Genomic DNA, 16,976 nt, shown 5'->3' on the forward strand with positions numbered 1-16,976 from the left:
TACCTTCCGGCCTCCATCATTTCTTCTGAGAACTATTAATCTTGTCGAGGTTCCCTTGGAAATGATACACAATTTTTCACTTTCTACTTTCAAGACTTTTTGTTTTTGATTTCAGCATTTTTACTATGATGTGTCTGTGCCCCTTTGCATTTATCCTGCTTGGAGTTCATTAAGCTTCATGGATGTTTTTCAATAAATTTGGGAAGTTTTCAGCCATTGTTTGAATATTTTTTCTTCTACTTTTTGCTCCTCTCTTTCTGGTACTCCCATTATGCATACATTGGTGCACTTAATGGTGTATCACATTTCTCTGAGGTTTTGTACATTTTTCTTCAGTATTTTTTTCCTCTCTTCTTTGGATAGCATAATCTCTTTATCAATCTGTCTGCAAGTTGGCTGAATCTTTCTCCTGCTGTTTCAAATCCACTGCTGAGCCCGTCCAGTGAATTTTTGTCATTATACTTTTTAACTCCATGAATTTAGCTCCTGGACCTTGAAGCTGGAGAGGATGACAAATGCTGGTGGCATGCCCCTGCCAGTGAGGTGCTGTATCCTTTGACTGGGGACTGAGGGAGGGAACCCCATTTTCTTGGCTAAACCCACCTGGATTACAGCATCAGTCATCACACTGAGACGGAGAGGAGTGAGGAGAGGAATGGATTTGGCTGAAAAGTCCCAGACTCTAACTGTTCCTACCAAGATTTAGTATATTTTCATGACTAAATGTCTCTTCATTTGCAATGTGCCCTTAAGACTATTTCTGGAAACTAATTTTTTTTTTGGAGGGGGGGTTGTTGTGTAGAACCTTATAAAATGTAAGTGAAAGACATAATGGAATTATGTCTTTGTAATAAATATGTATTATAAGTGGAGTGATATGCCCTATTCATAGATGATAAACTCAGTATCACAATGTTTCCCAAGCAATCTGTACAGTCATTACAATTTTGAAAACAACAAAATCCAAATATGACAAGGTGATCCCAAAATTTATATGGAACAAAGATGCAAGAACTAGTGTACTTTTGAAAGATGAGGGGAATCATTCTATCTCATATGACAGCCAATTATAAAGCCACATTGATTAAAACAGTGGGTTACTGGCAAAGTTAGGTAAGTGGACGTATTTAACAGAACAGAGCCCAGGAACATTGCTATAATTACATGGAAATTGGATATAATGATAGAGGTGGCTTTACAAATCAGGAGGAAAAGGATGAGCTATTTTTTTAAAAGGCACTAGGAAAATCAACTATCCATATGGAATTTACAAGAGAATTTATGAGAATGTAATCATGACTTCAGGTTATTAAAGGAGCTCTTAAATAAGTAAACAAAACATGGATAGGCTGAATTTTACTATATTTAAATTTAAAACTTCTGTATAACAAATGCCATCATAAACAAAGTAAATACATGGATATTCTAATTCCTCAGATTTTTATGTAAAATTAAAGATTCCCAACCAAAACTAAAAACCTATAAAATACCTAGGAATAAGCCTAATGTGAAATGTGTAAGACCTTTATGAATGACGTTATTAAAATTTTACGCAAGAATATAAACTATTTTAACAGAGGCCTATCGTAACACTACGATAGGAAAAGTCACATCAATTATAAAGAAGTCCATTATCCTCGAATTAACGGGTAAACTACTGCAATGTCAATCAAAAGAGCAACACAATTTTAGTGGAACTTAATAAGCTGATAAGCTAAGATTCACCTGCAACAGAAAATGTACAAGAATAAGACAATGAAGAAGGAAAAGAAGGGGAACTTGCCTACAAACAGCAAAACACAGTACAAAGTCAAATGACAGTGACATCTGTAGTTGGTAGATCAGACATCTAGATCCATTGTTCAGAAAGAGGCCACTGAGCATATGATCAACTTGGCACTTCAAAGAAGTGGAAAAAAGAATGGGTTATTGAATAATAGTTGGGAAATTTGCCTTTTCATTTTTGTTTGGGGGGGAGGAACCCTGAAATATAAATAACCAGTAGTAAAACTAAGCTAATATGACATGAACAGGCAACACACAACAGAGGATCTACAAATGACCAAAAACATAAAGTGTTTGGCTTTTAAAAGTCATCAGGGAAATTTAAGTTACAACAAGATACTTTCAACCACTGATTGGTTTAAAAAAAAAAAAAAAAAAAACTCCCAAGATACTACCTACTGTTGGCAAGGCTGTGGAGAATGGGTCCTTTTATGGAGTGTGAATTGAAGGAAAGTTTCATTACAGCCATTAAAATTAAAAATCCACATAATTTTTAATCCAGCAATTATGAAGGTAGAGTTACAACTGCAGGAATGAAAAGATATCATGCATATAACATTAAGTGAAAAGTTAGTTGTAAAACAATGATGCAATCCCACTTATGTAAATCATGCATATAAAACAAAGCTAGCTGCTTTAAAAGACTCCAAAAGACAGTGGTTTAAACAAGTCAGGAATTTATTTTGCTCTTAGAAGCTGAAAGGAAAGCAGTTCAAGGTTGGCAGGCCAATTTCTCCATCCTCAGCACAGCTTCTGTCTATCCCATGTCTCTGTCCCAGCTCCCACTGGCCTCTCAGCCAGCAAGAAAGGGGAATGACAGGAAGAGAGCACACCGACTCCTTAGCTAAGGGCCTAACCTGGAACTATGCATGTCCACTGCCTGGTCATGTGGCCACAGTGAACGATGAGGGAGGCTGAGAAGAAGTCCTTAGCTGAGCAGCCACGTGTTCATATAAAATGTGGGAATCCTGTCTGCAAAAGGAGGAGAAAATGAACATTACAGCAGCAGTCTCTGCCACACATCTGTGTGAATGCATGGAAAATAGCTGAGACGAATACTCACCAAATCTAGTACTTACTTCTGTAACAGGAGCAAAAATGGGGGGAGGCAGAACAGTGACTAAAAATTTTTAAATGTTAGTCTATTTATGTATTAACTGAATTACAAAAAATTCACATTTTAAGATCCTTTATTTGTAGCTTGATAAATATGTTAAACTCATTAAATCTACTGACACTACAAAGCTTTAATTAGACTAAAATTAGATTTTATCTAAATGGATAAGGTACTCTATATTGTTCAAACCATTACACTTAGAGCATCTTTCTCTCAGTCGCCCCCCCAACCCCCACGCACTCAACCCCTCACCCGGACGAATGATGACAATGTTTACAGACAGCCACACCGAGACACACGCAGGGCAGTGACCTACACATGGTCACAGCTTGCCAGTGGCAGGCTGAGGCAAGAACTGGAGTGAGGACCACCTTGTTTTTACTGCATCATAACTTTTAATGGCATTTGCTACTTGACGAGAAGGTTATAACTTCTCTAGCTCTGTACAGTTTAGACTTCAGACAATATAAGATGATGTCCAAACCCTTGACAGTTGTGACCTGTATCAGTACTTCAATCTGAACAAGGGGGACACAATCTCTTAAGGCTAATGATTACAAAAATAAAAATGAAAAATGGACTTCCCAGAAACAAAATAGTCATGAGTTTGACTCCGTTCTGAGCCTAAGTACTCAAGTTTAGAATTTACTGAGCTGTTTAAAAATCCCTTCTATGACTTCTAGATAATGATGGCAAAATGAGGAAAATAATAGTTATCTTCCTCTTCTAATATGTAATAAGTCACTCTAAAAACAGAAAAAAGGAAAAAAAAAGAAAAAGCCAGAATCTGAAAAAAAAAGCAGGAGAAAACCCTGGTGGTAATCACGACTCCAACTCTGACTTCTCGTGCCAAAGGGGAAGGATCCTTGGCCCAAGCTATTGAACACAATCTCAGGATGGAAAGGTAAAGCCCAAGTCGTCCAACCAGAGCTGCGTGCTGTCCAGCAGAGGCTCTCCTCGACCCCCAGCCCAGACCCCTTCTCTCTGGGTCCTGGGGAAGAGCATACAGATCTGGAGGCAGCTGCCCACTTTCAGCAGGAGCAAGAGGTAAGAAATGGCATGGGAAGAAGGCAGGAATGACATGGAAAAATCAAAGACAGGACAAAGAGCAAGCCAGAGAAAACAAATCCAAGAAACAAACTGCATGCACTGTGACAGCTCTAGAAAAAATGTAAGGAATACAATAAATGTAAGAAAACAAGACTTCAGAGCTGAGATCTTAAGTGAGAAGGAAACAGGAAAAACAGGGCTCAGAAAAATTGATAATCAAAACACTACCATCACCAAACTATAAATACATAAATAACAGAAACAGAACAGATGCAACTGAACACCAAACTTCTTAAACAGGAGTCATAGTGAATGCAAACGAAAAAGAGAGATGGAAACAACAGGACAGAAGATAATACAGAAGGAGAATGGTGCTGCCTAATATGAAGCAATCAGCATCTTTAGGAAAGCAAACCAAGAATAAAATAATAAATGGTCAAAGTTACCTCCCAGCATAGAAGCAGAGAGTGTGCTGGAATAGTGGTCACGGGGTGGGAATGATCGTAGATCTGGATGATCGTGTGTATGTGTTGTTTTATCTGTAATTTTGGTTCTGCTTGTTTTTTTTGTTCTTTAAGATAACACATTTCATTTTCCTAAAACCAAGTCACTGTAGGGGGGAAAACGATTTTGCTTAAAGTAAAGCCAGTGTAAACTGAGTACATTACAACTTGCGGCAAACACATCTTATCATTTATTACCAAGCTATTTCACACTTTCCTAACATAAATACCTCCCACTGTAACAGTACCTTAAAAGATTATTTAAAAGCAATTAATAATATGATTTAAAAGATAACAAATCTGAGCGTTTTGGGGTGGCAAATGATAAATTTAAACATTTAAAGAAGCTATCTAGCAAAAATAATGCTGTTTTCAGATACTGATGAACTAATTTATTGAACAAGTCTGACTGAATGTAAGACGTTTTTAGCACCAATAAAAATAATTCTTGAGATTTCTGGTCTACAAACTGCTACATGAGCAGCAATGTGTTCCGACAACATCTTTTGGGAAAAGGAACAAATGTGTTCCAAGGATTAACTGTTAGGCCCCCGATTTTACAACATAATTCACAGTATCAAAACAAAATTAACCCAAGTCTTTCTAAAACTTTTAAGTTTCAAAGAATTTCTTCTTCCTTAAAGTTTTAATTATGAGGTAGATTATCATTCAAAGTAAGTAGCAAATGTAGCCAACCTGTGGACAAACATGATTATTAAGCACAGGTTAATAATCAGAAATGTCCGTTAAAAAGTCAATTAACAGTTTAGAAGTGCTGATCAGCAGTACTCCGGCTTGAGCTTCCAAATCCCCTCACCACCAGAAGTTCTGTGAAAAGTGCACAGACTTCTCAGTAGCTCTCGAAAGACACAAGACTGTGAAGCTGACAACCTGCACTCAAACTCCTGCAGGATCTCCTGCGTGCTGGCCTGGCCGTCCACCTGGGCCTGAAAAGCAATGAAGTTTCTCATCTCTACCAGAAGGGCGTCGTGCTCCGTGGTGGCGGACAGGGGGACAGAGGCCTGACCCTGCACACTTTCATTTTCCAATCGCTCTGGCAAAATCAGGTGGTTTCGAGCTCTCATTTTAGCCAACAGTGAGGATGAGGGGAGAGCCCCGGATGTCGACTCTGGATCTTCCACTCCTCCACTAAAATGCTCCACAACATTCTCTTTTCCATCTTTTTTCATGGTGCCATCCTGAAGAAAGAAGACCACTGCATTGATATGCTTAGATTCTAGTTTGCAGTCCCACTCGGTTCCTCAGAGGCTCTGAAGCCCAGAAAACAACACATGTGGCCAGGGCGGTGAAGTTGATGGGGAAAGAATGAGATGGGTCTAAGAGAGGGCAGGAGGACAATCAAGCGTCTAAATCCAGCCGCCACTAAAGAATATGTCCTTAAAAAACCCAAAACTCCACTATTCACTTGGTCACCTTCTGAGTGACATGAATGGAGGAGAGCAGATGCGTGGGGACCAGGCTTCCAGAGACAGCATCTAGGAAATGGTCTCTAGGAGGCACGAGCTCGGGGGCCTTTTCTTGCTCTTCCTCCTAAATTTACCGTGACCTAGGCAGGCACTGTGGAATAAGGAATGAAGTCACAGCTGCACTTCTTTTTCTTCTTCACCTTTCAATCTTTTTACTCTTTCCCATGTCATACCTCATGTGTGTTTCCTTAAAACAACAAAGGTTCTGTATTCCTGAATGTGTTCAGGAATATGTGTAATCTGAAATTGGAGTCTGCACCTGGGAGTTTTCACATTTTATCAGTAACATAATCCTAACCCAGAAAAGACCAAACAAGGGATACAGAAGGAGCCTGGCCTGGCAGTCACGGCCAGTGACAGGACAGACTGAGATGGTAAAATGCTCCAGGAGCCAGTGAACTGTAAATAGTCAAGACGACTTTCCAGACCTGTATTCCAGAGGGTAGTGGTCTTTGGAGCTGGCACTTCACCACCGGAAAGGGCAGGCTGTGTGGGCAGCAACTTACGTGTCACCTATCCCTGTGCTAACTTTCTGAGGGTAAAACGGAGAGTCTGCTACCCTGTTCCCCAAAAATAAGACCTAAGTGGACAATCAGCTCTAATGCGTCTTTTGGAGCAAAAATTAGTATAAGACCTGGTCTTATATTATATTATATTATATTAGGCCCGGTCTTATATTATGTTATATAGAACCCGGTCTCATATTATAGTAAAATAAGACCGGGTCTTATATTAATTTTTGCTCCAAAAGACACATTAGAGCTGATTGTCTGGCTAGGTCTTATTTTCGGGGAAACACGGTACAGAACTTGCTTGAGTAAAAGACTTCCTTTCATGTAGTTAGCTGCCCTTTAGATTCAAAGGAAAGCACATAGGAAACCAGAGCACACAACATAACAGGTGTCATCACGCTGGCGACTTTCCTCACATCGGAATCGGGTTAAGTTTTTATGGTGATTCCATCCAATGAGCCTCACCCAGGAGAAGCGGACAGGCCATCACATTACCTGGCATTTCTCCTTTGGCGATGTCGAAGGCTGCTGTCCAGAGAAGCTGGAATTCCTTTTCTGACCAAATCTACTCCTAAATAAGAGAAAGAATCACAGTAGTTAAGTGTTTGTTTTGTGATTAAGAGATGAAAAGCCTTTTCAACAACTAAACTCTTCCTGGAAAACTTTTCTGTTGCATGGTTCTTCTTTCGTAGCCATGATACTTCTGTTCTATCCCCTTCGATTCCTATATTTTACTCTCCGGGGAAGTAACTGCTGCATCTGGCGTAAGAACCATTCCATATCCTTGTTCAACATGATGTGGAAACTACCCTCAAATCCCAGGTGGGAAAACCCTCCTGAAAGAGTACACTGTTAGCATTCAATAATTACTGACTGCTACTAGACAACAGCATTCCTTCAGTAATTACTGATTATTGAAAACTGGCTAATCATCTTATTAAAGTTTAATCGTGATGCTGTATCTCTTACTATTTTTAACATCTTTTTAAACAAAACAGATCACTTCTTCTTCGAAAAATCAGCTTTAGAAAGCAGGGGGTGAAAGTGAGTAAGAAGTAAGATTAAAAATGTTTCCCAAGTCAGGCAAGTAGGCTGACCCAATCCCTCCCTAATACCTTCTACTGCTGCAGAAAAACAGAAGGTGGCCACGCCCACCCGGACTTTAGGCCAAGCCTGGAGCACAGCCCAGTTCACAGGGGAGTGGGGCATCTCTTACTTCATTCCTGCAGGCGCACCAGAAAGCCCCCTGCGGCCGGTCCACGTGGGCACCCCAGACACTGCTCCCAGGCACTGCTGGCGAGACAGTCTGAGCGCTTTCAGGGCTTCCTGGGCCACGCGGCTGGCCTCCGCCTCCACGAGCACATAATCGGGACTGGCTCCATCCATGATGGTGTCGTGCTTCATGACACTGTGCACGCCAACTAGCAACAAGGCAACAATAAGCATGTTATTTATTTCAGATCGAACACAATCATATCTTTTCTTCTGTACAGTCCAGCATGTTGTGGGTGGACAAAATAATGACTATTTTTAGCTGCTACTTACCGACGACGGACCACCATGACCCAGGAACTTACATACGTTGTTGCTATTTACCTTCATCGCCACCCGATGAGGTAGAGACTATTACCACCCGTTTTATAATAACGGAAGCATAATGCTTTGATCACAACTTCAACATAACCTTTTCCCTACTATCTGGATACTTCAAAAGCCTTCAATAAATTCTTTATTGAAGGGAAAAATCTAAACTAGAATTATAGAATTTCTAAAAACTGACCATGAAAACACTATATATCAGAAGAATTTAATGCAGTTATCAGTGGAAAATTCTTAGCCTTAAATACTTGTATCAATAAAAATGAACTAAATTTCCAAGTCAAAAAGTTTTATAAAAATAAAGCCAAAAAAAAAAATTCACCAAAATACAAAATAAAAGCACAAGGAAAAAAGTAATGAAGATAAAAGCAAAAATTAATGAGGTAGAGAATAATCACGGATCTAATTAGTAAATCAAAATCCTGGTTTGTTAAAAACAAAAGTCACAAAACAAACCACTAGCTTAACTTGATGAAGAAAATGGGGGAAATATATAAAATTAGAAATGACAAGGGGGAAATTACCTTGAAACAGAAGCAAATTAAAAAAAAATTACTACAAGAAGTATTTCCTATGCTTCTATGCCAATAAATTTGAAAACTAGACAACACAGATAATTTCCAAAATAGGAAAACAGACCAGTAAGTGCAGGAAAAAATAGAGAAAGTTAACAATAAACTATTTCACAAGAAAGCATCAAGCCCGGATGGTTTCTTTCTGGAATGCATACATAAATCTGCCTTGAACAGAGACCTATAAGCAGCAATCTTTTGGAATTCGAGGCCATCACACTGTGGACACAATGACTGCCAACGACTGAGCAACATGACTCTCCCAGGGATGACTAACCATACAGGACCGCCTGTCCTCCAGGGTCCCCTGCAATCGTTGAGTCTGCTTTCCTAATTTTTCTGCCTTGAAATTAGCTATCAGCTTTCCTGCTTCCAGAGTACCCACCCCTGGCCATACCCCTGCCTCTGTCCCCATGATGTTACTTGTTCTCCTGTGGTTGGAAAACCAGATCAGTACACTACGTATAGAAACTTTCTACTAACATTCAGGCAGGACCCATTTAAAGCATCGCACCTCTCCTGCATATGGTGATAAGTACTATTGTTCTCCAAAGTTTCAAATTCTTCTAGGTCTTCAAAAAAGAGGGGTGAATATAATTTTCAAAAATGTCAATTACACATTTCAAAATGGAATTTTAGAAGAATCCTTCCAGTTGAGAGCCCACCCTGCACTGTCAGTAAAGTCTGCTCCTAGCACACCTGTGGCAAAGTCAGCAAAAAGGTTACCTGATTTTTTGAAAAGCTTTTCCAAAACATAATCATCATTGTTCTGTTCCTTGTTCTCACTCTCGTTTTCATTTTCTTGCTTCTGGTACTGCCTTTTCTTCACCAGGTGTGGGACTCGAGTTCCTTCAAACTTGGCGTCTCGTCGACGCTTGGAGTTCTTAGGCTTTTGCTTTGGCCTCAGATGTTTCTCCTGGGTCTCTTCTTCCACCACACTGTGTTTTGTTTTTGATTTGTGCTTATAAAAGTTATTTTCAATTTGTTCATTTTCCCAAAGGGGTTCTGTTTGAACTTGGCAGCTTTCGCTTTGATCAGAAAAACCTTTTTTTTCATCAACGCTTTCCTCACCAGATGTCCTGTACATTTTGCTGATTCTTGGAGAATCTGAGCACTCCCCATTCCCACTCAGCACCGGTGAGTCCTCTTGTCTAGACACAACATGCGTCTCTTCGCCAAGTCTAACACTGCTAATTGGAGAACTGGGTATTAGAGGGGCATCTCTCAAAGAGTCACCTTGATTAGAAGTTACTACATTTACGTCAGTTCCTATAGCTGTAGATTTCTCTTCAAATGATGTGGCATCATTTGCATATGCATTAGAATCAGGGAACATTTTGCATACTGGAACATTATGGTCTGTTCCAAAGGCTGGGTGAAGTTTCCTTTTTAAATGGCGTTTGGGTGTCTGAACATCTGAACCAGTTCCTACAAAGGGGAAAAACACACTAATGTTACATTGCATAATTCTTACATAATTTACTCCTTTAAGTTAAATTATTTTATGTTAATACCTGCAAAAATAGCACTTGTTTCAGTGCTCTGGGATGCATCAGGACTAGTCAGAGTAAACAGCTCGTAAAGATCGTTGGACTTGAAAAATCGCCTTTGCTTTGGATCTTTTAGCACTCTATTTGTCAAAAACTGCTTGAAGATTTGTCTAAAAAATAAAAATTAAACTGGTATGAAATAATATTTAGCTCTACCTCAAAATTCTAATTATACAACAATGTAAAAGAGAGATGATAACCAGAGCTCTACGGATGTCTAAAGAATCCCCAACACTTCTTAGAAAACTGCAATGCAGGAAGTACATAAAACATCCCATGTTTTACAGAATTTAAGTTAGAAATAATACATTATGAGGTGTGATAAAACAACACGGTGAATGTTTAAATTAAAAAAAAATTATTACAGTAAAAGACACAGTGCCATTAATTCCTGTCAAAATACGCCCCCTCACTTCAAAGACACGTATCCCATCCTTCTTGCCACTTTCTGAAGCAGTTCTAGAAGTCCTCTTTTGTGAATGTCTTTAGTTGTGCTGTCATGGCTGCCTCAATGTCCGGAATCATTTTGAGTTTGGGGAAGAGCCAGAAGTCATATGGTACCAGATCTGGTGAATAAGATGGATCAGGACACACCGTAATATTTTTATTTCACAGAAATTGCCGTATGCCAGAAGCAATGTGTGACACGGAGCATATTCACGATGATGATTTACGGCACACTTCAAAACACACCACCTCTCAACTGTAGTTCACACACAGCTGACTGCACTGAACAAGTTGAAACTTGTCACACACTGTTACTAAGGTTCGATGAGCCACTTCCCATATTGAAGATCCTTGCCTGTCCTTTGAATGGCACTTGGCAGCAGCATTCACCGTATTTTGTGATCACAACGGAAAGGCTCCATGTCACACATGGCTTCTGGTATGGCAATTTCTGTCAAATAAAAACATTACGATGTGTCCTCATCCAACTTATTCACCAAATCTGGTACCATACAACTTCTCGCTCTTCCCCAGTCAAAATGACCATGAAAGGTAAACGTTTTGAATTGATTCAGGACATCGAGGCAGCCATGAGAGTACAACTAAAGACACTCATGAAAGAGGACTTCTAGAACTGCTTCAGAAAGTGGCAAGAACGATGGGATAAGTGTGTTCAAAGCAAGGGGGAGTATTTTGAGGGGCATTAATGGCAATGTTTCTTTTACTATAATACATTTTTTTTTAATTTAAACACTCACCATACTGTTTGATCATGCCTTGTATTAGTATTTATACCCAGTGGGGTTTTGCAACTTCCAAGATTAATCACATTTCAAGAAATACCTTTTCACTTACATTCATGTGATTCAGCCTCTCTGAGCTGGAAGGAGTCAGCCTCCTAACGCCTGGACAAGGGTCGTCTGCCCTGCCCTAGCAGGACCCTCCTGTGATGAGGAAATCTTACCTGGGCTTTGCAAAGTTCTCCCTTGGAGTCACCTCACCAGCTTCCACCGGCTGATCCATACTCTATGCTGAAGCACTACACCTTCATCACTTGCCTGGGTATCTCCATAAAGTAGTCCTGCCCCTTCCTAATTACTTATTTTTCAGGCTAAGGCGCGTATCTCTAAGAGGAAGCTCTCCCTCTAAGGACCTGTCTCCAGCCCTCTCACAACAAGGCCCTTGAAGAACATGAACCATCCCACGCGTGGCCCAGTGCATGGTGGAAAGCAGAGGCCTCCCTTTAGGAGCTGGGATGCAGCTCAACAGTAAAGTCTTCAGCAGGGGAGGTGGCAAAGTTGGCAATATCTCCATTCTACTGTTGAAGTTACCTTTGCTTAAATCCCCTAGTCATTATAGAGAGAAAGACGGAGGAAAACAACTGGTGTCCGGGTCAACCTTTCTCCGTGATGCATCTGAGCCAAAGCCAATAAAACACCCAGAGTAACCACAATTGTGTGCTGTGCTTGAATACCAATATGTTAGCGTTTCAATTTTGTCACTTCTTAAAATTTTTCTGAAAGAAGATAGTAGGTAGGAACATTTCTCTCTAATACTACGAAGTCTACACATAAGCAGTCCTTGAAGTTTAATAAGGTAGAAAAATGATCAGGGTCAAAAACATTTTTAAAAAACTTACAATGAACACAGTGGTACATATACCTTTACAGATAAATATTTTCAGATTTTGGGGGTAGATACCCAGGGGAGGGATTGCTGGGTCATATGGTAATTCTATTCTTAACTTTTGGAGGAAACTCCAAACTGTTTTCATAGTGGCTGTACCAGTTTACATTCCCACCAGCAGTGTATGAGGTTCCTTTTCCTCCACAACCTCTCCAACACGTGTTATTACTTGTCTTGTTGATAACAGCCATTCTAACAGGTGTGAGGTGATATCTCATTGTGGTTTTGATTTCCATTTCCTTAATAGCTAGTGAAGTTGAGCATTTTTTCATATATCTGTTGACTGTATGTCTTCTTGGGAGAAGTGTCTGTTCAGGTCCTCTGCCCATTTTTTAATTGTATTGTTTGTTTTTTTGTTTTTGACTTGTATGAGTTCTTTATATATTTTGGATATTAGCCCTTTGTGGAGGCTAATTGTGAGAAAAAGGAACCTTTGTACACTGCTGGGGGGAATGTAAATTGGTACAGCCACTATGGAAAACAGTATGGAGGTTCCTCAAAAATTAAGAACAGAATTACCATATGACCCAGCAATCCCTCTTCTGGGTATCTGACCCAAAAATCTGAAAACGTTTATCTGTAAAGATGTATGTGCTCCGATGTTCACTGCAGCATTATTCACAGTGGCCAAGACATGGAAACAATCAGTGTCCTGCAATAGACGATTAGATAAAGAAGATGTGGTACACATACAATGGAATATTACTTGGCCATAAGAAGAGATGAAATACTGCCATTTGCGACAACATGGATGGATCTTGAGATTATAATGCTAAGCAAAATAAGTCAGACAGAAAAAGCAGAGAACCATATGATTTCACTGATATGTGGGATATAAAACTGAAAGCAACAAACGAACAAGACAAATAAACAAACTCTTAGACACAGACAACATTTAGTGGTTACCAGAGGGTAAGGGGGGAGGGGGGTTGGTAAGAGCGTAAAGGGGGTCAAATATATGGTGATGGAAGAACTGACTCTGGGTGGTGAACACAGAATGCAATATACAGATGATGTATTATAGAAATGTACACTTGAAACCTATATAATTTTACCCACCAGTCACCCCAATAAATTTATTTAAAAATATATAAATAAATAAATAAATAAATAAAATAAAAACTTACAATAAGCCATCTAGGCTTATTTTAATATGAAAAAATACAAAAACAAATCAAAAATTTAAAAAAGCACATTATCCCTCAAGTTATGGAAACAATTGCTCCAAGATGGAAAGACTTTTTAAAATTCCTGGTGGTGTCTTTCTATATCCTGCACACACTGCAGCCAGGAAAGCAGTCGTCAGTCAAGGAGCGGGCAGACACGTGTACTGACCGGTGGTAAATCTTTTCTTCAATGGTGCCCGCAGTCAGAAGCCTGTACACCGTCACCTGCTTCTTCTGGCCTATCCTCCACGCTCGCTCCCGGGCCTAAGACAGAGAGACACATCTCAACAAGGGCCCTTCCTAATGACAAGCAATGAATAAAAGAAACATAGGGAGCTGGTTGCTTCCTTCCACTCCCAAGTCAGAAGTTTGGCTAATGAGGCTAAACCCACCTGAGGCCTATTAAGGAAGATACACAGGCAGGTGACAAAGAGGTACCAATATCTCCACCTAAAAAGCATGTGTGTTTGTTAAGGTCACATATTCTTTTCAGCCCACAACTAGCAATGGATGCTATGGACAGACTGCTGGGCTCTTCCTGTCTGTGATGCTGGAGGGTGTCTTCCTCACGCTGAAGATGAGTCGACTGCCAAGATGGGAAGTGCATGGTGAAGCCAGCACGAGCACTAAGGCCACTCCCAAGTGCCAGCCCGTAAACTACAGCTGACCCTGAGCAACGCGCCAAGCCCTGCACAGTCACACTCTATGCACAAGTATAACCTCTGACTCCCCCAAAACTGTACTAATAGGCCACCATTGATGGGAAGCTTAACATAAATAGTGGATAAACACATACTTTGTATGTTATATGTATTAGATACTGTATTCTTACAATAATGTAAGCTAGAGGAAAAAAAAGTTACCAAGAAAATCATAAAGAAGACAAAATACATTTACTGTATTTATTGAAAAAAATCCACATATAAGTGGACCCGCACAGTTCAAACCCATGTTGGTGAAGGGTTAACTGTATGTCACCAATATACTCCTTTTTAAAAAGAAACAGACCTGTGTGTCGGTGCTCGGGTTCCAGTCGGGGTCATAGATGATGACTCTGTTTGCCCCCGTCAGGTTGACTCCTAAGCCACCCACCCGAGTGGTCAGAAGAAACACAAATATGGATGTGTCCTAGAGGTAAAACATACAACACTTAATATGCACCTTTAAGACTCAGCAGAGTTCTTCACCACTGCCCTTCCCTATTTCACACATGGAAAATGTTCCCAATGTAAGGAACGGGTTATGTCTGAGAGACCTTCGTTAGTCAAGATCCCATCTCACAGCTCCTAGTTTTATTATCAGTATCAGTAATATTTAAAAGTTTGGGTTTCAAGAAAAACACACACACACAAACACACACACACAACCAATGATCCCGAACCGCACAGACCAGTCCAGAAGAAAGCACTGTGTGTGGACACGCTCCTTCCCGCCCACTGCATGCAGTACCCCATCAGACTCTCCTCTTACGTCCCCGTTACCTCATTGTATCTCGTAATCAGTGGTTGTCTTGAAGCTATTGTGGTCGTACCATCCATTTTGAGATAGGAATACTTTCGGGCTCTAAGGAATACTTCAAGTATGTCCAACATCTGTTTGGGAAAGGATGGGGGATAAGAGTTTAAAAATCAAATACACACCCCAGTGAGTGCTTCTACATTTGTGTAAACAGTCACAACTTCCCACCAGGCGTAAATGAAAAGCAGATAAATATAACTGCTTTAAAGCAGATAAATATAACTGCTACAAGAGTATTTTTTATTTTTCCCTATTGTTAATTCTTACATGTTTTGTAAATAGCTGGGCATTGATTTGAGTTCAGGCCCAAACTCACCACAGCTCAGAATTCCATGGAAAGTAAGCCTTTTTTAAAAGCCAACTTCTGGGCACGAACTCGAGACAAGGATCCAAGCTCCCAAAGAGACCTGCAGGCTGCTACCTCAGTATCAGTGGGAAGATCTGCTTTTGGATCCTCATTTTAGACGATAGCCCATATTTTGAATTAATGACTGTAAGTCATAAAGAACCAACTTGTTGAGACTGATGCTCACCTGCCTTGACTGAGAAAACAGCAACACTCGCTGACCCTGCTTGTGCCATATCTTCAACAAGGACTCAACAACTATCATCTTCCCAGAACGTTTCCAGTATCCAAACTGGTCTTCTTCTAGCTCATCCTCTGGAATTCCTTTGAGATTCTTGGGGCCCCCAGAAAAGAGATCAGGGTGGTTGCAGATTTTTCTTAGGGCTATAAGTCCAGAGAAAATCTATGGTATAAAAGAATTATGTGCACTCAGATTATCCCATGTAAAATCACATTCCCCGGGAAGGAAGAGAAGGAGGCTGTTCGGTCTGTAACACAGATGAAGAAGTTCCACTTACTTTTACATTAATACAATGTAATCTCAGAAAATGTATCTGCATGGAAAATACACAAATGGGAGAGATCTGAAGGGGAGTTCACTGAGCAGGACACAGACGGGGTGAGAGCCCACCATCCCTGCCCAGCAGGACTGCATCTCTCCCAGCTTTCAAAGTGTGACCAAATCAAGTTCACCAGCATAAAAGCTCAAGCAGAAAAATATAAATCATAAATTAAGCCAGGAATCAAAGCGTATGATAGTTTTAACCAGTAAACAACAGTTAAACAGACAGACAATAAAAGATCTGAATAAATCAGGAACATTGTCAAAACTCCCCAAAGAGCCGTCTGTGACTCATTTTCCTCCCCCAGCCCTGTGCTGTCCAACCCAGTAACACATGCGGCTAAGAGCTCAGGAAGTGTGGCCAAGCCCAACTGACATGGGGCACAAATGGCAAGCACAGCTGATCCGCGAACAACACAGGTTTGAACTGCGAGGACCTTCTTACACCTGAATTGTTTTCAATAAACACATGTACAGTCAGCCCTTCATATCCATGGGTTTAGCATCCGTGGATTCAACCAACCGCTGACTGAAAACAGTATTTTTGATCTCAGGCTGGGAACCAGTGGATGTGGAGGGCTGACTGCATGCAATGTTCGACGTCATTTTATAAGAGGGACTTGAGCATCTTTGGATTTTGGCATCTGTGGGGAGTCGTGGAACCAATACCAAAAGATGACTATAGTTAAGCTTTTGAGAAGTCAAAAGTTAAAAGCAGATTTTTGACTATGTGGGGGGTGGGGAGGGGCGTGGCTCCCCTAATCCTGGAGTTGTTCAAGGGTCAACTGTGTCCAATTTTGAAGACTTACTACGAAAAAAAGAAAGTAAAATATCTCAATAACTTTGATTACATATTAAAATATTTAGGATATATCCAGTTAAATAAAATATATTACCTAAATTGACTTCACGCTTTTACTTTTCTATAATTTTTAACATGACTACTAGAAAATACTAAATCACACATGTGGCTTGCATTCTGTGTCTGCTGGATAGTACTGATCTAGACCATCTAGGGCTGCACGACTTAGAGGCACAAGAAGATAAGTTAAGGGGCGATTTAGGAGACGAATAGA

At 40.2% G+C, this 16,976-nt stretch overlaps 1 protein-coding gene across 2 annotated transcripts in view; it reads right to left on the reverse strand.

Annotated features, from left to right (window-relative positions):
• Nucleotides 1–2,202: 2,202 nt before the first annotated feature.
• ERCC6 (ERCC excision repair 6, chromatin remodeling factor) overlaps nucleotides 2,203–16,976 on the reverse strand; it is a 77,458-nt gene continuing 62,684 nt past the window's right edge. For both annotated transcript variants that reach the window (XM_033130526.1, XM_033130525.1), the window contains exons 13-21: nucleotides 15,526–15,741; nucleotides 14,956–15,066; nucleotides 14,483–14,602; nucleotides 13,644–13,738; nucleotides 10,140–10,285; nucleotides 9,352–10,053; nucleotides 7,671–7,875; nucleotides 6,950–7,025; nucleotides 2,203–5,654 (exon numbers count right to left, since the gene is read on the reverse strand). In XM_033130526.1, the coding sequence (XP_032986417.1) occupies nucleotides 5,235–5,654; nucleotides 6,950–7,025; nucleotides 7,671–7,875; nucleotides 9,352–10,053; nucleotides 10,140–10,285; nucleotides 13,644–13,738; nucleotides 14,483–14,602; nucleotides 14,956–15,066; nucleotides 15,526–15,741 (2,091 nt within the window). In that variant the 3' untranslated portion in view covers nucleotides 2,203–5,234. The remainder of the gene's footprint in view (nucleotides 5,655–6,949; nucleotides 7,026–7,670; nucleotides 7,876–9,351; nucleotides 10,054–10,139; nucleotides 10,286–13,643; nucleotides 13,739–14,482; nucleotides 14,603–14,955; nucleotides 15,067–15,525; nucleotides 15,742–16,976) is intronic.

The sequence above is a fragment of the Rhinolophus ferrumequinum genome, chromosome 16, assembly GCF_004115265.2.
Source record: "Rhinolophus ferrumequinum isolate MPI-CBG mRhiFer1 chromosome 16, mRhiFer1_v1.p, whole genome shotgun sequence".
Taxonomy (NCBI): Eukaryota; Metazoa; Chordata; class Mammalia; order Chiroptera; family Rhinolophidae; genus Rhinolophus; species Rhinolophus ferrumequinum.